Source organism: Macrotis lagotis, chromosome 1 (genome assembly GCF_037893015.1).
Source record: "Macrotis lagotis isolate mMagLag1 chromosome 1, bilby.v1.9.chrom.fasta, whole genome shotgun sequence".
NCBI classification, from domain to species: domain Eukaryota; kingdom Metazoa; phylum Chordata; class Mammalia; order Peramelemorphia; family Peramelidae; genus Macrotis; species Macrotis lagotis.
Window position 1 is genome coordinate 881585887 of NC_133658.1, and position 24686 is coordinate 881610572.

Sequence of the window (24686 nt, forward strand, 5' to 3'; positions counted from 1 at the left end):
GGCGAGGGCGCCAGCCGAGACTTCCGTCAACACTCCGGGGCAGCTGGGAAATGTAGTTTTCAGGCCCGGAGATCCCGTCCCGGACACGGGTGAGGAGGAAGAAGCCGCTTCATTTCTGCCGGGAATAATCACAGGATCCTAGCCCCGCGGGCTCGGGGGACCCCAGAGCCCCGACACCAAGCCCCTCCATTTCACGGGGAGCACTGGTGCAAGAAGAAGCCGGGGGGGAGGAGCGAGGCCCCCGGGGCTCCGCGGGTTCTGCCCTGGTCTGCTTTAGGGAGTCCCGGGGGAGGCGTTCAGCCGAATTGCCACGAGCTCCCACTTAGGAGAATTCCCAGAATTTAGGCCGAATTCGAGCTCTCTATTTAGGGAAACAATTCTACTTCTTGTGGTTGAGGTGAAATTCAGTTTCCCGGAGCTGTTTGGGGAATAAAGCAGCTGCTTATTGCCCTAGTCTCCGTGGCCAGGCCGATGCTGGGAGAGGACATCGGAATGACCTCCCTCGTCTTTTCTAGGGACCCCCTCAGACTCGATCTTCTGCCCCAAAGAAGGGAGAGGCGCATGACCAGCCTTAACATCTGTCGCCCATCCTTTGCCAAAGTCGAGCCATCCCTTTACTTCTCAGAGGTTCAGGCTTGCACCCACTTCTTAAGGAATGTTTTTTTTTTTTTTAAAAATTGACTCAGTTCTCTGTATATTTTAGAAATGAGTCTTTTATCAGAAACATTAGTTGTACAGATTGTTTCCCAGTTTACTGCATTTCTTTTGATCTTGGTTACAGTGGTTTGGTCTGTGCAAAAAGCTTTTTAATTTAATGTAATCAAACTCATCTAATTTGTTTTTAGTGATGTTCTCCAACTCTTCCTTATTCATAAACTGCTCCCCTTTCCATAGATCTGACAGATAAACGAGTCCTTGGTCTTCCAATTTCCTTATAATATGGTTTTTTATGTCTAAATCGTGCATCCATTTTGATCTTATCTAGGTATGGTGTTGCACCCACTTCTTTTCAGGACTCTCAGAATCTCTCTCTAGTTCTGAGATAATTTTCTTTTTTTGTGTGAATTTATTTTTTTCACTCAAATTTTTCAGAAACCAGCTTTAACTCATTTAAGTAAGGGGGGGGCTACTAACCCTGTTCAGATTCTATACTGATTGATTAGATTCAATGACCTAACAAAGGTAGTAACTTTTAAGTGGATATGATAATTGGATGAAGTGGATAGAACTCTAGGTCTGGAATCAGTCATGAAGGCTGATAGAAAATTATGTCCAAATTTAGTTGCTCAGAGAAGTTCATCAGTATTGGATGTCAGCTTCATGACAGCATGCATGCCTGGGTTCTGGTTAGTGGACAATGTTCTTGAGATTTCCCAGTCACTTATGGGATAAAACAAGGATGTGTCCTTGCTCCCATACTTTTTATCATGGTGTTTTCAGCCCATCAGTGAAGATGAACATGGCCTCTAGGTCAGCTACCACACTGATGGCAAATTCTTCAACTTGAAAAGGCAACAAGCCAAGACCAAAGTGGAGGGAGTCTTCTGTTTACAGGATCTTCTGTTTGCAGATGACTATGCACTCAATGCAGTCTCTGAGGCTGAGATACAACAAAGTATGGATCAATTCTCTGCTGCCTGTGCTAATTTTGCTCTAACAATGAACACCAAGAAAATGCAGGTGCTCCGTCAGCCAGCAACTTCACCATCCATATGTGGAACCATCTATTACAGCAAATGGAGAAGCTCTGAGTACTGTGGACAAGTTCACTTACCATGGTAGCATCTTTTTGAGGGAGGTACACATTGACAATGAGGTTGACACATGCATTGCCAAAGCTAGTTCAATATTTAGGAGGTTCCAAAAGAAAATATGGAAGAGAAGAAGTGTTAGATTGACTACCAAACTGAAGGTTTCCAGAGCTGCTGTGCTGACCTCTTGTGAAACCTGGACAGTCTACAAGTTCTATGTCTAGAAACTGAATTGTTTCTATTTAAACTGTCTTACAAAGATTCTGAAGATCACCAGGCAGGAGAAGATACCAGACACTGGGTGTATTCTTGAGTTAAACTTTCTAGCATTCCAATACGATGGGCTGAACATGTTGTTAGAATGCCAGATGAACGTTTGCCAAAAAACAAAACAAAATTATTTCATGGAGAACTCACACCAGGGTAGGCACTCACAAGGGGGTCAGAAGAAGCAATATCATGATGGCCTGAAGGTCTTCTTGAAGAACTTTAGAATTGATTGCATGGTATGGGAGACCCTGGTACACAGGACTACCCAGCATGATGTGCCCTCATCAGTGAGGGTGTTGCACTCCATGAGGAAGGCAGAATAGAAGCAGCTCAAAAGAGAAATGAGATATGTTAGTTTAGACTAAGGACCCCAGGTGTTCACATGGACTATTTGTGCCCAACTTGTGGTAGAGCATTCTGAGCTCGTATTGGTCTGATCAGTCACAATCAGACACACTGCAATTTATATGAAACAGTGAAATTGATATGATCTTTTTTGATAATGAAGGACAAGAACCAACTTTTATGATTTTGGGCAAACCAGCCACCTAACTGTGACTCTTAGGTAGTTGGAATCTTTCTCTCTACTTGTAAATTTTTTTCTTTGACCTAGAAGCTCTGGATTTTTGACTATATTGTTCCTGGGAATTTTCATTTTGGGCTTTCTTTTAGGTAGGGGTGAGGAATGTCTGGTCCATAGATCATATAAGGTTTATGAAATCATTTGTTCTGGCCCGGACAAGGCAACAGCAGGGGAGACTCTAAATTCAATAAATCTAGGAGCTTTGTGCATAACTTTTGTCAAAAACAGAAGGTTTAACAGCCAGAAGTTACTGAATGATCATAACTGAGTTCAGTGAGCTTGTTTATCACTGTGAAGTGGGGGTGGTTTGAGTCTTGGGAGCAAACTCATGAGGTTTTACAAACTTTGAGATGAAATCAAAAAGTTCTTGGAGATGAAGGAAAAACTTGTTGGTGAATCAATGATAGCAAGTGACTGTGTGATCTGGCAGTGGACATGTGATCATGGTGGACACTACCAAGTACCTCTCAGCTGAAATCATATGAAGCTAAATTAAGGTTGTGGAAGGTGCAATTCAAAAGGAATAACAGTGAATTTCCCCATTTTGGAAGGACAAAAGTCTTCTATTATATTTGAATATGCTGGTGAATATGTGAAACTAAATGAGGTATTTAATGAAAAATTCAAGAATGTGAAAAGTAAACAAATAGAATTGAGTTTTTGCTACGTGGTTCAAGAGGGATCCGCTGATAATCCCCAATATGAAACCATTCAGATGCAAAGCTATGATGAGCTGAAAGTTAGGTACAACAATCTCCAACTGCTTGAGTTCTGTAAGCAATGATGAATTTCCCACTCTGAGGAGACATACAAACATCTGTTTTCAGATTTACTGCTGTAAGCAATTCTTTTCAAAATTTATAATCACGAAGAGACTAATGTGCTCAAGATTGACCTAGAAAAGCAGTTGTGAGCACCAACATCATCAATACCAGCTAATATCCCAGGCTTCACCAAAGAGAAACAATCCAGCCATCACATTGCAGGGTGTGTTAATTAAATAATTGTTAAAATAGAGCAGGTTAAATTTTAAGTTGATAATTTTGCATGACCCATGAATGATGCTATAAATAGCCAAGTGGCTCTTGGCAGAAAAAAAAGGTTCCCCACCCCTGTTTTAGACCATAACTAGTAGATTCTGTTTTCTACTTTGCCTTCTGAGTCTATGAGATCCGGGTCATTTTCTGCTATGATTTCTTAAAAGATGATATCTAGACTTTTTTTTGCTTGACTTTCAAGTAGCTTAATAATTATTTCTCCTTCATCTGCTTTCTACATCAGTTATTTTTGCAATGAGATATCTTAAAAATTTTCTTCTATTGCTTTCAGTTCTTTAACTTTGTTTTAATTTTTCTACCTCTCACAAGGACTCATTAGTTTCTGTTTGGTATATTCTAATTTTCAAGGACTTTATTGCTTAGGATAAGCTTTCTATTTCTTGCATCACTGTTCCGTTTCCAATTCTTTCTTTCCTAGCTTTCATTCTCCTCACATCCCCATTATTTTCCTCTAGTACTCTCATTTCAATTAGCTAGGTGGCACAGTGAATGGATAGACTGCTGGACCTGGAGTCAGAAAAGCCTGAATTCAAATCTGACCTCAGATACTTACTAGTATGACTCTGGGTCAGTCATTTAACTTCTCTGTGCCTATTTCTTCAACTATAAAATGGGGATCATTTTAGTATCCATTTCTTAGGGTTGTTGTGAGAATCAAAAGAATTAATATTTCTAAAGTACTTTGCAAATCTTGATTTTTTCCATTGTTGTTCAGTCAGGTTTAACTCTTCATGACCCCCATATGGTTTGGTTTTTTTTTTGACAAAGATCCTGGAGAGGGTTGCCATTTCCTTCTCCAGCTCATTTTACAATTGAGGAAACTGAGACAACCAGGGTGAAGTGCTTTGAGCAGGGTTACCCAGTTAGAAAGTGTCTGAGGTCAAATCTTCATGATTCTAGGCCCTGCTTTCTATCCATTGAGTCACCTATAAAAATGCTAGCTTCAATTTTTATAACTTATAAAACAATTATAAACTTAAAAAAAACCTTCTTGCTTAAAGTCTTCCAGGACTTTTTGTTTGACTTTGCTTCTTTCTTCTACCCCATCATCTTGGCCCCTCTCAACCATACAGTCTAATTGGGATTGGTGTTGTTGTCTGTCATTCATTTATAGGAAGTGATGCCATGACAAGCAAATGAATTGGATTTGAGTGAGTGGGTGCTATGCTGAGTCACCAGTCTCACTTTTTCCTCCAGAACCATCTGGGTCCAGTAGTCAGATTTGGATCAGGATGACTGGAGATGACTCTGGATGTAGTGGAAGACTTTGTCCTTTTTAAGCTAAGGTTTTGGACAGGTGAAGCAATATCCATTCAGTGATTGAGGCTAGGTAAGAAAGAAATGAGGCAAAGAACCTAATTGGAAAAAACCTTAACCTGGGAGGGGAAGAAGCCTCACGGTTTATGACCAAAAAATAAACAGTTGTTATTTACATTCACTCTGAGCCAATCAGGGCCCAAATTATGACCAAATGGAACTTGGACAGGGTCCTATTGTTGGCCTGTTGGCCAACTTATGAGAGTCATAGTGATATAGGGTATAAGACATGGTCCTTGAAAATGAAATCTGGCATCACCTGTACAAAAATATTCATAGCAGCTCGGTTTGTGGTGGCAAAGAATTGGAAATTGAGGGGATGTCCATCAATTTGGGAATGGTTTAATAAACTGTGGTATATGTATGTCATGGAACACTATTTTTCTATTAGAAACCAGAAAGGATGGGAATTCAGGGAAGCCTGGAAGGATTTGCATGAACTGATGCTGAGCGAGATGAGCAAAACCAGAAGAACGTGGTACATCCTAACAACAACATGGGAGTGATGATCAACATAAATGGACTTGTTCATACCAACAGGGCAACAATCAGGCACAATTTTGGGGTATCTGCAATGAGAATGCCATCTGTATCCAGAGAAAGAATTGTGGAGTTTGAACAAAGACCAAAGACTATTACCTTTAATTTTTAAAAAATGTTATCTTGGGGCAGCTAGATAGTACAGTGGATAGAGCACTGGCCCTGGAGTCAGGAGTACCTGAGTTCAAATTCAGCCTCAGACACTTAATAATTACCTAGCTATGTGGCCTTGGGCAAGTGACTTAACACCATTGCCTTGCAAAAAATTTAAAAAAAATTTAAATATTATCTTATTATGTAATTCTGCTATATCTCATACTTTATGTTTTTTCCTTAAGGATATGATTTCTCTTTCATCACATTCAACTGAGATCAATGCATACCATGGAAACAATGTAAAGATTAACAGACTACCTTCTGTGGGGGGTGGGGGGAGGGAAGCAAGATTGGGGGAAAAATTATAAAATTCAAAATAAATAAAATCTTTCAAAAAAAAGGTAAAGAAATCTAGCTGGTAAAAACCCAAGATATCCTGCCAGGTTTCATGATCAAATTTACATTCCTTTGGGCAGAACACTTACAAGTAAGCAGAAGAAAGGAAAGGAAGGAAGGAAAGAAAAAAGGAAAGAAAGATGAAAGATGAAAGAAAGTTGACCCAACTGGACAGTTCCTACTAACATAGGTTGTTTTTCCTTATTCCTTGAAGACAACCATGACATCAAGGAGGTGATACCATGACATGCAAGTGGGAAAAAAAAGTAAAAAAAAAAATACAAGTTTATATTCTAAACAGAAGTAAGATCTCCTAGTTGGTAGAGGTCTCACCCCGGATTGAAGAGCATGTTTCTGGAGAACAAATAATCTTGTCAATCAAGTCTAGCCCTTCAGAACCTGACATCAACAAAAGTTTGGCCTTGATGAGAAAATTGAGGAGAAAAGCCTGGATCTCATTTTCATCATCCGTTATTAGAATAATAATATTATAATAATGATTCCTCTCAGCCTGGATAAAATAATGGATGATTGAAAACAAAGCATTTGACAGAAGAGGATTCTATAGGATTGGAATGGTTCACCAAGATATGGATATTGGGAAGGGAAAAAGGTGTATCCAGAGCAAGGATGATGTCCTTGCTGGTTGACAGAGTGGAAATGAGAAATGATAAAAATGATGTAGTCAGACAAAGCGACTTGAGAACTCTTGAACATTGAAGTGGAACAAGATCAAACCTGGGTTCTTTGTGGTGTGTACCTGAGGTGGAGCAGAAGAGGAAGTACATGAGTAAACACTATATGAGGGAATGAGAAGTTAGTGGAAACATCTATAGGAATATTTGAAATTCTCTAGAATCCAGGTCACACAGATATTACTTGTGACTCTGAATCAGTTCATATACAAGTCTCTGAATTCTTCATATTTATCCCTACCTTGGAACAGTAATATTCCATTATATCCATGTACCATGATGGGTTTCTCCATTCCCTAATTGATGTCCTCAGTTTTTTTCTTTAAGGATTTTAGATTGTCTTCTTAAAGGGTCCTTTCATTCTGCAGGACTGGATTTCCTAGGGACCTCAGGGCCAATGATGATGCTGCTGTTTGTAACACCTGGGCCATACCAGCCAGCCCAGAACTGAGCATCTTTACCTCCATGCTGGAAGTGGATGTAACGGACTCTTGAGGGGTAATTGGAGAATGTGTAGGAGACCTGAGAGAAGGCAGAGAAAATAGTCATTTACTAGTGGAAAACACCAAAAAAAAATCGATATTTATCAAGTCTAGTCCTTTAGAGACAGAAGATGTCAGAAACCTATAAACAGAAAATAAGTGATAAATTGGGATTTGAATTCATGTCAAATTCACTGTTTTTTTCACTGTACCAAAACTATCTTTGAAATGGGTATTTCCATATGTACAGTAGAATTAAACTTGAATTTACTTGACAGTATGAGTCTCATGCAAAGTTTGCTTCTTTTTAAATATATAATAAATTCAGCTTATAACTTTCAAAGGTGGTCTGAGTTTTAACCTTAATGGGCAAGCCAGGAGTATGGCTGGAGAAACTACAATGGGAAAACTTGCAGGAGCATCTTCCTGCCCACCATGTATCCCCCTTCCTGTGATTCCTTTACCTCTTTCCATTCAGCCCCACTCCACTGCTCAATATACACCGGGGCTGGCTTAAATTCAGCCAAGACTTCATGGTTATCTGACAACAGTTTCACACAGATACGGTAGGTACAGCCACAATCATTTCTGGCAGCAAACCTGTGGATGGAAGAAGGAAATGATGGGGAAGAACTGGAAGGTTCTGGACATGAGGAGAATGGCAAGTGTTAGTGAGAGCTCCTTACTCATGTGCTCCCTGGGGCTCACAGCCATATATTTTTTTAAGTTTGTTTGGTTTTTTTTTGCAAGGCAAACGGGGTTAAGTGGCTTGCCCAAGGCCACATAGCTAGGTAATTATTAGGTGCCTGAGGCTGGATTTGAACTCAGGTCCTCCTGACTCCAGGGCCAGTGCTCTATCCACTGTGCCACCTAGCCCCCTCCTCACAGCCATATTTTAGACAGTAATATAGCTTGGCCTCTCCTGCTTCTCCTATCATGATTATATCAGATTCTAGTGCTAAGGATATAGTCATCAAAGTCAATGAACTTTAATTGGACTCCCCAGAGCAGTAGGGAATACTCTCTTGCCTAATAGAGCATCCCTATGTTCATCATCCAACTCATAGAAATGGAAAGAAGATTTAATGTGCTTCTTAAAGAGATGAACTCTTCAGGACCCCCATATTTGACATATTGTTGGACCTTCCCTGGGAAGGAGCTGTCACATCCTGGTTTGGAATATAATTTGTTCCCTGGAAAAGGGGGTGAGCACCATCTTTTAGGGGAACAATGAAGTGTGAAGCACAACAAGCTGAAAATATAGTACCCACAGCTTCCAGTAGAGCAGAAAGAAACCTGGAAATCCTGCTTGGCCTTCACAGAATTATAGTACTTGAGGGTCCTATAGTTCATCCCCTCACTTTCAAATGAAGAATCTGAGGACCAGAGCTGTGAGTTGCTCAAAATCTAAAAGGTAGTGAGTGGTAGAGCATCATTGAAACTGAAGAGCTATGAGTCTAGGTTCTTTTTTTTCTATTGCATCTCTTTTTTTGTCACTGATATTCTAGATGAGCTTGGGTAAGCCACCAAATAGATTTTTGGTTCCCCCAATCTAAAAAATGAGAAATGCTATTTCTTCCCAAGGTTATGGGGATGATGAGGCTGTTCATGGATATGAGAATGCTCCAGGTGCCAGCTCCACTCACCAGTCCTTGATCACAATGTCTGGCTTCACTGTGTCCATCAGTTCTTCCCAATACCCCTCAGCTTTCAGGTCCACCAGCTGGGACTTGAGGCAGGTACTGGGGAGACAAAAGAAAGTTTTCAGTTCCAGGTCAGCTCATTAGTGGGCTTTGCCCTAACCCATTGTGGAAGACACACTTTCTGGATAATTCATTTACTAATCATGCCAGCAAATAACAAAAGAGGTCAGTGGCTCTCTCAAATGCCTCATGGACCCACTCAAAGCTTTTTTTGCCCTTGGAAGAGTATGTGTTCCTGAGGACACAATCAACTCTGACTGGTTAATAATTAATGAAAAGAATAATTATTATAAGAGGTGAACCTATTTTAATGAAGGACTGGGGGATTTGACTCTATTCATTCAATCTTGGACAGAGACAGATCTCCCCAGCCTAGGACTATGTGGACAAAAAAGGGTCCACTTCAGCTCAAACCTGACTGAGTAGAATACAGTGGATTGGAATTCACTTTATATTAAATTCTTTGTAAGATTCTCTAATCTAGTGGGGACATAACTCTACTTAGGTGGGATAAATTTTTTGAAAAAGTCAGGGAGCTCCCAATAATGTTTTTTAATAATCATTTCTCTCACTATGTACTTTATCCATAGTCAGACTTAGAATTGTAATCATCTTTCCCATCCTCATCCCCACAATGGACATGAAGCATATGTCTCCCCGTCTCTCTTTCTCTTTGTTATCTCTCTCTCTCTCTCTCTCTCTCTCTCTCTCTCTCTCTCTCTCTCTCTCTCTCTCTCTCTCTTCTCCTCCTCCTCCTCCTCCTCCTCCTCCTCCTCTTCCTCCTGTTTCTTTCCCTTTCTCTTTTTCTATTTCCCCCTCCCCTTCTCTTTTTCTCTTTGTTTCTTCTTGTCTCACTCCTCCCCTCCTTACTATTTTACTATCTATGTCTTTCTCTATCTTTTCTCAAGTCTTAAGTAAGGAGACAACTCAAGAAAGATCCCAAATTCATTTCTTCTTCCTCTCTGCCCTTTTTACAGGTTCCTGAAAACTGTTTATCAACAATAGTTGATAAATACATAGCAGAGACAATTTAGTATTGTAGAGAAAGAGCTATGTTTGAAGACAGGAAGACCTTTGTTCCAGTCCCTCTTCTGACTTATGATATGCAAGTACCTTCATCTTTCAGTTGTCTTGACAAGTCTTGCAGAGAAGGTACTGATATGTATTGGAAGAGGGAGTTCTTTATACTGATGAAAGTATAGGTCTAATTCTTATCCCTACCTATGTTGTAATTTATACTTTTCCCACTAAACTATATTACCTCCCTCATTTGTACCTCAAACCAACTCTTTGAGGTTGATAGTATGAGTTATTATTCCTTTTTTTTAGTTTTTTTTTTTTGCAAGGCAAATTGGGGTTAAGTGGTTTGCTCAAGTCCACACAGCTAGGTAATTATTAAGTGTTTGAGACTGGATTTGAACTCAGGTACTCCTGATTCCAGGGCCAGTGCTCTATCCACTAAGCCATCTAACTGCCCCTATTATTCCTGTTTAACAGATGGAGTAACTGAGGTTCAGACAAGTGAAGGCAATGAATTGCCCAAGATGGCACAGATACAAATTCAGGTCCTTTGCCTTCAAATCCAGTGATCTTTCTACTCCTCATCTGATGAAGATTCCTATCATCACCTGAACCATTATCTTGAATAAGCATTGGTTCTTTGGGGAAAAGTAAAGGGAAGTGTGTCTGGGAATATCCATTAGATTGAGTTTCCCAGCTCAACATTGTGGTTCCTCATCCCTGGTCTTAGAGGAGCATAAAGGAGCAGCTTAGGTTAAGTCCCCTTCAATTGTCTCCAAAGATTAGGGTCTTCCACCAAACATCAATAATTTCTTTCAATTGTAAGCAACAAGAGGAAGATCCATCATGCATCTCTAAAAGTTGCCTTCCTTCACACAGATCAAATATGAAAGACAAGCCCAGGGTGACTTTTGGAATTAGAAGAATCTCGGTTCTCTTCATTAAGCTGTATGACCTAAAGGCAGTTGGGTAGAATGCAAGGGGCACTGATTTGAGAAGTCAAAGAATCTCAATTAAATTCTTGTGTGTCACTTGGACATGTCAGCTCTTCCCTCTAGGCCTCTATTTCTTCTTCTGAAAAATGAGGTTGAATTAAATGGCCTCTGAGCACCTCTCAACTCTAAATTTATGCTTCTATGATAAGTTTCCTCAGAATCAATCTAGCAACAAAGATGGATTAAGCTCCTACTGTGAAGCCAGCACTGTGGAACATGGAGATTGAGTAGTTGCTGATTGTCCTTCATTCTGGAAGAAGACCATGGCATCAGGGAGGTCATACCATGACATACAAGTGGATTGAATTTAAGGGAGGGAGGGCTATACAAAGTCACTTGTACATAGACAAAAGTGAAAATGGTCCTGACCTCAGAGGCTCACATTCTAAAGGGAGGGGAGATTGGATAACATATATAGGTAAATATGTAAAGGATATAGAAAAAATGAATCCTTCTTTGTTAAGGTGGGGGACTATGGCTATAGATAACTAAATACCATTAGACTCAGTTGATATGTGGGTTATTTTTGCTGAATTGATGTTCAAAAATTATTATTTTTAATCATTGTTACAAGGGGAGTAGAAGCAAAGGGAAGGATATATTTGGAGGGGATGATAGCAATAAAAGTGCTTTAATTTGATGTTATTTAATGTCAATAATTATTTTTAAAGAGAAGTTCCTTCCTATTTATGGCCTCAGTTTGCTTATGTGTAATATAAATTAGAATAAGTGTTCTGTAAGGGCCCTTTCAACATTAAATCCTATGATTCTAGGATTTTTATTTAAGCTTTGTAAGTTTCCTCTCCAACATATGAAGCAGGAGGGTCTTTGTCTGACTTTCTAATCACTTTTCTAAAACTTTAAGGGATACAAGTCGATTCCTTCTGGTCTCAGGGGACCAGAGAGAAGGTCAATTTCTTTTTCTTTTCTTTTGTTTTTTTTTTTTTTGCAAGAGAATGGGGTTAAGTGACTTGCCCAAGGTCACACAGCTAGGTAATTATTAAATGTTTGAGGGCAGATTTGAACTCAGGTCCTCCTGACTTCAGGGTTGGTGCTCTATCCACTGTGCCACCTAGCCACCCCAAGAAGGTCAATGTCAATTCAATTGACATGGATGTATGAATTTCACTATGCACCAAGAAATGTCTTAGGGCTCATCTCTATCCTTTGAAGAAGGTGAAAAATGAACCTGTAGCTTGAAGAGGTTGTCCCTGGAAGAGTTTAATATTGTTCCTTAGCTGTTCAGAAACCTCCAGTGCAGCCTGCCCTGCTCAGCCAAGTCACACTCTCATCATTCCCCCCACTCCCATAGCCCATTCAAACCCAAATTCCTCTTACCCATAAGAGGTAACAAAACATTTCTTGACCTTGGGGTCTGGAAATTCTGTCCCATGTTCTCTAGGTATATCTTCCACTTTCCATTTATGTCCTTTGTTCTTGTCAATTTTCCAAAGTTTGAATCCCTCTAGAAAAAACAACACATCTTTCAGGGGTCCACAAGCAAAGTCTAATGGATCCTCACACCATCATATATCTTGCATGACAAAAGGAAAAATTGTCCAAGTAAACCTGAAACTTTCACTTCTTATCACCCAGCAGCAGAGTTCTAGTCTAAGAAAAAATATCTTTTTTCTACTAAAACATAGAACTTTTATAGCACTTTAATGTTCATTCCATTGGATCCTCACATAAACCCTGGAAGGTGGATGCTTTTACAGATGAGGCAACTGAAGGACAGAAGGGTTAAGTGACTTGCCAAGGGTCTTTCAGCTAGGAAGTGTCTGAGGTCAGATTTGAATTCAGGTCCTCCTGACTCCAGAGCTGATCCTCTAACCAGTGAGTCACAGAACTGCCCTTAGTTAGTGTCTGAAGCTATATTTGAACTCAGGTCTTCCTGACTTCTGGTCCAGTGCTCTATCCAGTTGCCTCTTTTTTTTTTTTGAATTGTTCAACATTATTATGGCCTCAAGATAGTTTGGTGCCACAAAAGATACAACATTGACCTGAAGTCAGGAAGACTCTTCTTCCTAAATTCAAATCTGGCCTCATATACTTACTAGCTGTGTAACTGTGGACAAGTCACTTAACCTCTGTTTGCCTCAGTTTCCTCATTTGTAAAATGAACTAAAGATGAAAATGACAGGGCACCTTAGTGGCACACTAGATAGACAGCTTTGGAGTCAAGAGGAGTTGAGTTCAAATCCAGCCTTAGACATTTGACACAACTACCTGTGTGACCCTGGGCAAGTCACATAACTCCAATTGTCTCACAACAGAAGAAGAAGAAGAAGAAGAAGAAGAAGAAGAAGAAGAAGAAGAAGAAGAAGAAGAAGAAGAAGAAGTAGTAAATGTCAAACTATTCTAGTATCTTTGACAAGAAAACCATAAATGAGGTCGCGGAGAGTAAGACTTTGAAAAAAGTTTTAAGAACAGTATTGTGACATGTGACATCTGCCATGTTGGAAAGATGAAATGAGCTGCAAGCATAAGGGGTTTCTTTTATTTTGTTAAGATACAGGTTAATTTTATTCAAATGATTAAATGCTATAAAGAGTATGTTCTTGCTAAGGAGAATACCATCTGTATTCAGAGAAACAACTGTGGAGTTTGAACAAAATCCAAGGACCATTACCTTAAATTTAGGGAAAAAAACCTGATTGTCTTTTTAAAATTAATTTTTGTTAAAGATATTGAGTTTTACAATTTTCCCCCCAATCTTATTTCCCTCCCCCCACCCCCCATGGAAAGCAATCTGTTAGTCTTTACTTTGTTTCCATGTTGTACCTTGATCCAAATTGGGTGTGATGAGAGAGAAATCATATCCCTAAAGAGAACATAATTCTCAGAGGTAACAAGATCAGACAATAAGATATCTGTTTTCTTTTTCTAAATTAAAGGGAATAGTCCTTGAACTTTGTTCAAACTCCACAGCTCCTTATCTGGATACAGATGGTGCTCTCCTTTGCAGACAGCCAAAAATTGTTCCCAATTGTTGCACTGATGGAATTAGCAAGTCCTTCAAGGTTGATCATCACTTTTGTGCTGCTATTAGGGTGTACAGTGTTTTTCTGGTTCTGCTCATCTCACTCAGCATCAGCTCATGCAAATCCCTCCAGGCTTCCCTGAATTCCCCTCCCTCCTGGTTTCTAATAGAACAATAGTGTTCCATGACATACATATACCACAGTTTGCTAAGCCATTCCCCAATTGAAGGACATTTACTTGATTTCCAATTCTTTGCCACCACAAACAGGGCTGCTATAAATATTTTTGTACAAGTAATGGAAAACTGATTATCTTATTGTCTGAGTTTGCTATCTCTTATACTTTGTTTCTTCCTTAAGGATATGATTTCTCATCACATTCAATTTGGATCAACGATGTAACAACTGACAAATTGCCTTTTGTGGGGGATGACGGGAGGGAAGTAAGATTAGGGGGAAAATTTTAAGTCAAAATAAATAAAACCCTTAATTTAAAAAAAAAGAGTATATTCTTGCCATAGGATATATATACCAGGTCAGGCTGAAGCTTGCCCTGTTGCTAAAGCTGATTCCAAAGCAGTCACAAAGAAACTTCAGAATTGTAATTAAAATTATTGTAGATTTGATGTTCTTAACTTTCTCCTAGAAAGTTTTATTTTAGATAATGTCATAATTTCTGGTTTAACTTTCTTACCTTAATTTACTCAAGATGAGCAAATCACAAAAATAGATACAGCCTGCAAATTCTATCTTGAAATCTTAGTTGGACTTCTGAAAATTTGCTAGTTTGCTATCTTGCCTGAGAAGGATCATTTACCTTTTCTTTGATGTGGAAATCATTACCTTTCCTTAAAACTCCATTGTACCCTTATAAAACCCATACCTATGAGTTTGTTGAAACTGAAAAAAAAACCCCCAAAATAACCCTTCTCACTCCAAAAAACAAAACCACAGTATGACCTTTGTCATGAGATCCACTTTAACCACCAAAATGACACTGAGAACAAAGAGCTCCAATCCTGTACCCCATGCAAAAAACCTTTTGCTTCAGGGGAATTACAAGTAAAGAGAAAGGATGACTGTACTAATGATATCTCCCATGGCTTATCAGTACTCAAACCAGTTTCAGAGAGATGATCATGGAAGGGATACAATTTCAAACTTAAGTGGATCATCCAGGACAGAGGTTCTTATTGAGTGTTTGTGTGTTTTTGTGTGTGTGTGTGTATCTGCCTGTCTATCTGTCTATCTTGTATGTGTCTGTCTGTTTACGTGTGTGTGTGTGTGTGTGTGTGTTACAGGCTGCCTGGATGGACAGTTTAGGGAGGCCTGTGAACCTCTTCTCAGAAACAATGTTTTGTTGTTTCACATTCTTAATTGGAGGAAATGCTAAACTGCATTTAGAAGTCATAGAAAAATAAAGATATCATTGTTTTTCTCATCTACATTCATGAAACCCTAGAAATCTATCCCTAGTGTGGACCTTAGGTTAAGAACTCCTTGATCTAGGGTAAAGCTAATATTTAACTTCAGTCTAGAATGTACCATGAAGGCCTAAAGACTACTCTTTGAGACAAGTAGAAACAGCTCCTGTCATGACAGGAGCCAAAAGAAATCTGCTTCAGGTGATAGGATTGTGAGAACTTTGGTCATTTCAATCATGTTCTGCTATTTGTGACCCCATTGGGAGTTTTCTTGTCAAAGATACTGGAGTGGTTTGCCATATCCTAATCCAACTCATTTTAGAGATGAGGAAAATGGAGGCAAATAAAGTTAGATGACTTGTCCAGGGTCATACAGCTAGTAAATGTCTGAGGTTAGATTTGAACTCAGGAAAAGGAGTGTTCTTAGGACTCCATTCATCCCACTACCCAGTGACCACATGGGAAAACTACATGTTATTTTCACTCAAAGGAGAATCTTCATTAATGAATGAGATTATGGAAGAAACTAAGACATTCCAATGGGATAGAGCATGCTCTGTAGTTAAGTATTGTTTGAATGACAAGCAGTGGGCCAATCATCAGTGGTGGCTGCCTTGGGAATGAATCCCTCTTAACCTATGGCCACAGGCTTCTGTCTGGAGGTTCTCAGGTCACCTTACATGCACCTTACATGCATGCCTACAGCTCCATTCAGGGATCTGACCCATGATGCTGAGAAGAATGCCTGTAGTATTGAATAGTTAGTCCTTCATGCTATAGGGGAGACCAAGCCCAAGGACTGCTTAGTTAATTCATGAGAACTTCCAGAATGAGATCAGAGATGTGAGTCAGAGTAGGAATGGACTTTCTAACCTTTAGAGATGCAAAGAATGGACTTCTTAAAATTCACACATAGATCTAGTTACTGAAAGGGGGAAGATGACATTTGTGAAAGAAAAGTATTCTGAGATAGTTATGAAGATCTGAAAGAAAACTATCACCTCAAATAAATGTACTTAGAGGACTTGATTCCAAATTGCTCTAAGACATGAAGGTGGCGATGGTTTCAGTGCTTTGTAGTCCATCATTTACATATATATTTTTAAAAGTGATATGAAGGATATTGTTAAGAAATTAGAAATCAAAAGCACTCTTTGGAGACTATGGGAAAGCTCTCTCTCTCTCTCTCTCTCTCTCTCTCTCTCTCTCTCTCTCTCTCTCTCTCTCTCTCTCTCTCTCTCTCTCTCTCTCTCGCTCTCTCTCTCTCTCTCTCTCTTTCTGTGGTAGAGGCAGGAAGCCCTGACATGAGACATTCTAAGCCACAGTAGAGAAGTTAAGAAGCCAGAGACCAGAAGAAGAACCAAATTCTCAGCTCCCTGAATAGAGAAGATAGTTTCAGAGTCTGGTCCTGCTGCTTAAGAGAAACAGAAAGGAGGAAAAGGAAGATGACCAAGGCTGAATGAAGCCCAACAGACCTTACAGCTACTTGTACCAGCTAGCAGGACCCACCTTCAGCACAGGGATTGCGGATCAGGTTCCTCTGGAGGCTGCAGAGGAAGTAGAAGACTTTCCAGTCAGCTACTGGTTGGTCCCAGTTCTCAGAGATGAGGCCCTCTCTCTGGCACTTGCGTTTCCACAGAGACATCAGGTCGATGAGGTCCCTCCACAGGCTGCAGACTGGGCGGTAGTGCCTCAGCAGGTCCCGGGCTGGCACCAGGCAGAACAACTCCAGGAGGACATTCTCAGGCAGCTCATTGATGGAGGTCATGGTCCTGGAGCCAGGCAAGAGACATATGAGATGAGAGGTCATATCCATACTGACCCTGATCCTTCTGGGCTATGGACTGAAGAAATATTCATACACTGGGCATGGCCTATGTCTTGGGGTCCTCTCTCTCTCTTGATGCTATCTCATTTGGTGAGTACATCAGATCCCATAATCATTTTTATGAAAAATATTCCCCAATATTTATTCCAAATTCCAAATCCATCTTCTAAAGTCTAGTCTCTCATCAATTATTTGAGAGATCCCTTCCTCAAATAACCCATGGGAATCTCAAACTCAACATGTCCAATGGAACTCATCTTCTCCCCAAACTCATCTCTCTTCTGAACTTCCATATGTCAAGGCCATCTTTATTATTTTAAGCATCCTTATCCTCAATTCTTAGTTCTCCTTCATGCTTTATACCAAGAACAAAACAAAATAAAACAAAAAACTCCAAATAGGATCATAAAAGAATCACATAGGACTGAACAACAAAAACCTCCCCAGCATCTCTCAAAAAAAAAAAGAGATTCCAGCTCTCAAAAAGATATGGTTGCCTTTTTTTGACTCACTGGGCCATTACCCTTTCTCACTACAATCTATCAACCAAAAATCATTTTTTTAAGAACCTACAAAGTGCTAGGAATATGAAAAATGAAAAGGAAATAGTCCTTGTACTGAGGATATGAAGGGGAAGATATGAAAAAATACAATGTAATTTGAAAGTTGGGGGATTAGCAAAAGCTTCATGTGGAAAATAGCAATTGAACCTTGCTGGATATTAGGGATTTTAAGGGGTGAGTGGGATGAGAGGAATTTCAGGGATAGCAACTACCTGTGCAAAGGTTCAAAGGCTGGAGAATAATGTGTGAGGAACAAGAAGACTCTCCGGGCAGTGGAGCCCCACGTTGTAAAAGATTTTAAAAAAATGTTGGAATACATTTTTAAAATTTAAAATTTATGAATTTAAAAATATGAAAATAAAAAAATCCTAATTTTTACTTACCGGCTCTATGTTGGTGTTCCTCTGTGCTCTTCAGAAGAGCTTCTTTCCAGAAACCCTTCTTCAGGGGCTTCAAGATCTCTCTCCCTAGGGTGGAGTTAAGTGCTAAGAGCTCACAAGACACCAGACTTCCTCTTACTGAGAGGAAGTTAAGTGGCCAACTTGTTTGTAGACTGGGGGCTTCTGAATGTTCTCTAGACTATGATTACTTGGAGAGGTCCTGGTGTGGATGGTCAACAGAGAGAGCAGGGAGGAGAGAATGGAAAGCTCTTTTAAGCTTTGGAGATATCCATATAAAGGAAAAGTCTCTGCTCTAGGTTTCAAATCCAGGTTGTCTTGCTAAAATTACAAAGGGAAATGTGTAGCTAACATTTATTTAATGCTGTCTATGTGCTACACATTTTGATAACCACTTTATGGTTATTATCTCATTTGATCCTCACTATGTCCCCAAGAGAAAGCTGCTACCATGACCCAATTTTACAGATGAGGAAAGTGAGGCAAACAGGGTTTATATAGGTCATATAGCTAATAAGTGTCTGAAGACCAGATTTGAACTCAGTTTTCCTGATTCCAGGACCTGGCACTCTATCCACTATGCCACCTAGTTGCCTTCCTAAATGACCAAGGAATTGCAGGCCCTAGGTATGCTAAATAGAGAAATGGTCATAAGGTTGAGGCCATTTACTTCCAAATCAAATCCAGGTTATGAGAAATGTTTAATTTGTTCTTGTATTTAATAACTAATTATTAAGTTAGAAACACAATTTTTCCCATTTTTTTTACCTCATCATCAAGAAATCAATCAATGAGGGAAATCTTGGGCAAAGTAAAAGGAATTCTCAATGAGTGCATTGTAGCTCATTGTGTTTGATCAGATAGGTCTGGGAAAATGTGTGTCCTCCTGTATGTTAGAAAGATGATATGTGGGGTGGCTAGGCGGCAGTGAATAGAGCACCGGCCCTGGAGTCAGGAGTACCTGAGTTCAAATCCGGCCTCAGACACTTAATCATTACTCAGCTGTGTGGCCTTGGGCAAGCCACTTAACCCCATTGCCTTGCAAAAACTAAAAAAAAAAAGTTGATATGGAAATTAATAAGTCTCTGTGACCAAGATTTGGGTGATCTCAGTCCTGTACCCCAGACTCTCACTATAATACAGCCCAACCTCTCCTTGTAATGCTAATTTTTCCCCATTAATTGTTAACCAATCACTGTGAGACCATTGCCACAAGGGGTCTTTGGTCTGGGAGAGATTTCAAGGTCCCAAATGATCAACCATCTTTTTATTAATAAATATGCTTGTCTTAGTAATAAATTGATTAAATAACCTGGAAACAATATCTCTCAGAACTTTTAAAATTGTCCCAAGATTGACCCTTCATCCATGCCCCCCCCCCAAAACTAAACTGTTCAAACAACAGAAAAAGGAAATACCTTCAACCTCAATTTAAAACTTGACCTAGACAAGGTCATCTCTCACCTGCCATCATCTGTGTACAGGATCTTCTGTGGTAGGAGCATGGATGGTCACTTTTGGCAAAATGCTTGAGGGGAGAAATCAGGAAGACTCAGGATGCAAAGATGGAAGCCATCATAATGAAATAATGAAGTATATAAAGAAACTGATGACCTATATTCAAATCCTGGTTCTTCTATTTACTGATTTGGGAGAGAGTGGCTTCAGGGCTACAACGGATAACCTTAAGGTCCCTCCCAGTTTTAAATCCTGGTTCCTAAGATTCCATGAAAGATTGACCTGCCTCTTAGACTCCTGGCCACATATCAAAACTCCTTGACTAGGCTCCGATGGGACCCTTCTCATTCTCTACCCATGCAGAGAGGGTTGTATCAGAGGGTAGTATCCTGACACAAATATGAGTTTACACAGTGCTTTGGGATACACATCACAACAAGAACATATAATCCTTTGCCTCAGAAAGTTTTTATCCTCTACAATTCTCCTTTCAGCATCACAACTTTCTCTGTTACAGTTTTGATATATCATGGCTTAGCAAAAGAAATTAAATGGGAATTTGGGGGGGGGAGTTTTGTGGAAACCAACAGATGATGCAGAACCTCTGCCCAAAGGGTCAAATATTTTTAGGAGGATTTTCTAGAATGTCCCTAACCCCAGAGATGTGAAAGGGATAACTGTATTAGTTGTTTAAGATTTCTTTGCCTCAGTCCCACATCTGTAAGATGGGGATGGTAGTACCTTTATTACCCATCTCAAAAGGTTGTGGGTTCTGTACAAGTAATGCGCTTTGCAAACATTTTAATTCATTTCTGTTTCTTTGTTTCTGTCTCTATTTATATACTTATATATGTTTTATATGTGTGAGTGTGTATATAATACCCACACACATACCCAAGAGATCTGAGATTTCATCGATGGAAGTTTTATCCTTGATGGGAACCATTCTCTGTGATTCTGTGTCCTGTTGGAGATAACCAGAGGGACCTCCTAGTATGTCAGAGACCCTTCCCCGCTCAGATTCTCATGACCCCTGGTGGATACCAGTGGTATATACAACCTCTCTGTCTCATCCCTCACACTCACCACAAGACTAGCTTATCATTTCCCTCAAATATTTATGACTTTTTTTGAATACTTGAAAAGGTGTTGATGTCTACCATCACTCTGGGTAATCCAAATAGTGAAGGAAAGATGAATGATGAGTTGCAGTGGCCTGCAAGAAATTCCTAGCAATGACCTTGGGATTTCAGAATGATCATGGACAAGGCTACACTTGTGTTTTTTATTTGTTTGTTTGATTTTTACAGAAAATTCAGAGGCATAAAAATGACATTTTTACTCAGGGCTACAGAGCTAGTCTTACTGACTTCTCCAAATGACTTAGTTAAGGTATAGTTATTTCTTCCACAGTATGGGGGTCAGGAGTATGGCACCCCCTTTATCTGGAAAGTCCATATAAAATTTTTTGGCCCCCCTTTCATACTAGAGAAGAAGTCTTCTGGCTTCATGGATTTCCTTTTCTTTTTTCCTTGATATTATACTTGATTTCCTTGATACTATACATATATTTTATGAATGTTTTAATTTCTAAACTCTTTCTGTGTTATTTGCTGGCTTTGACTTAGAGAAATAACAATAGGTTGCCATCTGCATTTGTGGAGGGATCACAGATATGGTGCCATATTGGCATTATCCTCTCCCCTCCTCTACTTTGCAGGTGATTCTTTGCCCCCCCCCCCCCCAATAATTCATCCCCTCTTGTGACCAGATAAGTGGTGAACCTCTGATCTCCATGAGTTTGGCCTTAATAAATAATTAAACTAACATGTGTTACCCTCCAGAGTTTGTCCTAATAAGAGACAAACAGCCTTAGGTTCCACGTGTTAGCTTACAGAGTTTGGCCTCAAAAAAAACCACAAAGAATTAGTTTAACATAAGCATTAGATTTCTCACATTGTGCCTGATTGGAAAACCAGACCTAAAATTCTAGGAAATGATAAGTTTGCAGTTCCACTATCAAAAGCTGGGATCTGGTAAGGCTGCTTCCTTAAAGGAGGGAGTGACCTTTAATTTTATGTCACATTAGCTAGGGCTGAGGGTTTGCTATCAGAAATTCCATTTGGAGGGGTGCTCCCTCCCACCTCAAGTCCTTTGTGTCTTATCAGTTATGCTAAAGACTAATACAAAACATAGGAATCTTCCCCCTCCAGGATGTTGGTGCCATCCAGTGACCCTTGATACAATGAGCAGACTCATATTTGTTATTAAAAGAGAAAAGAAGACAACATTTGTATTTATTTTTAGATGACAAGAGTGGCCCTTAATGGAAGAGGAAATCCTGTTTAGAACCAAACATTTCTTATACCAGGAGAAAACATCCATAAAATGAGGAGGGAAAAAATGACCTGTTGCTTTCACAAGGTTAGTGGGAGAAGTGGGATTTGGGTGTCCTTCAAAAGCAAACCTGTGAGATCTGGTGGATGTCTCTAAACCTAGCACATTTGAGGTCCAGGTCCCTCCACCCTCCCAGAACAAGGATGGCATATAATAGGTACTTAATCAGAGTTTATTAAATTAAATTTTAAAAAACTATTAATTATCCACAATGTGTAAAAGGTAGGGAGTGGCATGATGAGGAGAGGATACTTGGAAGGAGACCCTGTTGACATGAACCTGATGATCTATGGCCCTGTTGACATATGACTGGGAAAAGGGAGATTATGCTTAAAGAGACTATGATCTCCATGAGGGGAGGGCCTGTGAGAAGAAAAGACATACAATTAATCAACAAGACTTTATTAAGCACCTACTATATGTAGGTACTCTACTAGATGAAAGGGAAACCAGTCAAAATAGTTCCCTTCTATTGGAAATAGCCGAGAGAGAGAGAGAGAGAGAGAGAGAGAGAGAGAGAGAGAGACAAGAAGAATTTATTAATAGTCTACTATGATCCCTGAGAATACAAAAAGAAGTCAGAGGATTGGACAAAAGATGGGTGAGACTTAAACAGGTAAAAGTTGGGAGAGAAAATATTCTAATCATGTACGACTGTATCAGTCAAGGTCAGGAGGTAGGAAGAACACCCAGTGGAATCTGGTTTGGTTGGAATATCAAGAAAAGCAGGAACTAATATGAAATTGAGTGAAAAGACACGATTGTAAGGCTGTCCCTCCAGTTTCTGTGCCAGGGATTCTTTTTTTTTTCTGAATAAATTTTCATTTCATTAAATACTTCCCAATTACATGAAAAAATTTTCAATAACATTTTTTAAAATTTTGAGTTCCAAATTCTCTCCCTTCCACACTTTTTAAGAAGGATAGTAATTTGATTTGATATTCATGTGGAGTCACGCAAAGCACATGTCCCTATTAGCCATCTTTACAAAAGAAACACAGGCAAAAGAACCTAAGAAAAATTATGCCTCATAGTATAAAGGCTGGCAAATTGCCTTCTGTGGGGGGTGGGGGGAGGAAGGCAAGATTAGGGGAAAAATTGTAAGACTCAAAATAAATAAAATCTTTAAAATGAAAAAAAAGTACTTCAGGGGCAACTAGGTGGTGAAGTGTATAGAGAGCACTAACCCTGGAGTCAGGAAGACCTGAGTTCAAAGTCAGCCTCAGACACTTAATAATTACCTAGCTGTGTGACCTTAGGCAAGTCATTTAACCCCATTGCCTTCCCCCCAAAAGCAAAAAAAACAAAGAAACCCCCAAAATATGCTTCAATCTGAAGGTGGATAGCATTTTTCATCATAGGCCCTTTGGAACTGTCTTGATCAGAATGGCTAAGTCTTTCATAATTGATCATCCTTAAAATATTGCTGTTAGCATGTACAACACTTTTCTGGTTCTGCTTGCTTTAGGAATAGTTTCAAACTGTTCTCCAAAATGGTTAGACTAGTTTATAACTTCATCAGCAATGACTTAAAGACTGTTGGTGAAGCTGTGAACTGATGGAACCATTCTGATCTTTTTTTTTTTTTTAGGTTTTTGCAAGGCAAATGGGGTTAAGTGGCTTGCCCAAGGCCACACAGCTAGGTAATTATTAAGTGTCTGAGACCGGATTTGAACCCGGGTACTCCTGACTCCAGGGCCAGTGCTTTGTCCACTGCGCCACCTAGCCACCCCTCGAACCATTCTGGAAAGCAATTTTGAACTATACCAAAAGGGTAATTAAACTTTATACTAACTAATCCAGTAATAATACTAGATCTGTATCTTAAAGAGATTTTTAAAAAATGGGAAAGGACCTACTTGTGCAAAAATATTTATAGTTCTTTATGTTATGGCAAAGAATTGGAAATTGAAGGTATATCCATGAATTGAGGAGTGACTGAACAAGTTTTGGTATATGATTATGATGGAATAAGATGTGCATGGGGGCAGCTAGATAGTGCAGTGGATTAAGCACCAGCCCTGGAGTCAGGAGGATCTGAGTTCAAATCCAGCCTCTGACAATTATCCAATTGTGTGACCTTGGGCAAGTCATTTAACCCCATTGCCTTAAAAAAACAAACAAAATAAATAAATCACAAGAAGGATGACTTTAGGAAAACCTGGAAAGATTTACATAAACTGATACAGAGTAAAGTGAAAAGAAAAGGAAATTATTGTACACAGTAACTGCAACATTGTAAGAATGATCAACTGTAAATGCCTTAAAAAACAGTGATCCAAGACCATTCCAGAGGACTCAGGATAAAAAAAGATATCCACCTCTAATGGAAGAACTGATAGAGTATGAATATAGATCAAAGAATATTATTTTTAATTTTTACATTATTTTTTCATGTTTTTATTCTTTTGTTCTTTTTTTTTTATTCACAACATGACCAATAAATGTTATACATGATTGAATATAGATAACTTACATGAAATTGTTTTCTATCTTGAGGAAGGGGGGAGGTAAAAGAGGAAGGGAGAATATTTGGAATTTAACATTTAAAAAAATGAATGTTAAAATTTGCCTTTACATCTATTTGGAAAAAAATTAACATACTATTAAAATGAAAGAAAAAAAGAGTTGAGGGGTTAAATACCAAAATCACAAAACAAAATAAAAACCATTGTATTTATATTCTAATTTTTCCATTTTCTCTTTCATCTGTCAATTTTTTTTCCTG

At 39.2% G+C, this 24686-nt stretch overlaps 1 protein-coding gene across 1 annotated transcript; it reads right to left on the bottom strand.

The window, feature by feature from the left end:
• Positions 1 to 104: 104 nt before the first annotated feature.
• LOC141509150 (F-box only protein 6-like) lies at positions 105 to 20284 on the bottom strand. The gene is made up of 7 exons (XM_074218460.1): positions 19568 to 20284; positions 18089 to 18305; positions 16824 to 17086; positions 12245 to 12371; positions 8835 to 8930; positions 7653 to 7788; positions 105 to 7228 (listed from the first exon to the last, which is right to left on the bottom strand). Exons 3-7 carry the CDS (start codon positions 17080 to 17082, stop codon positions 7064 to 7066), a joined length of 783 nt encoding a protein of 260 aa, XP_074074561.1. The 5' UTR covers positions 17083 to 17086; positions 18089 to 18305; positions 19568 to 20284; the 3' UTR covers positions 105 to 7063.
• Positions 20285 to 24686: the final 4402 nt, after the last annotated feature.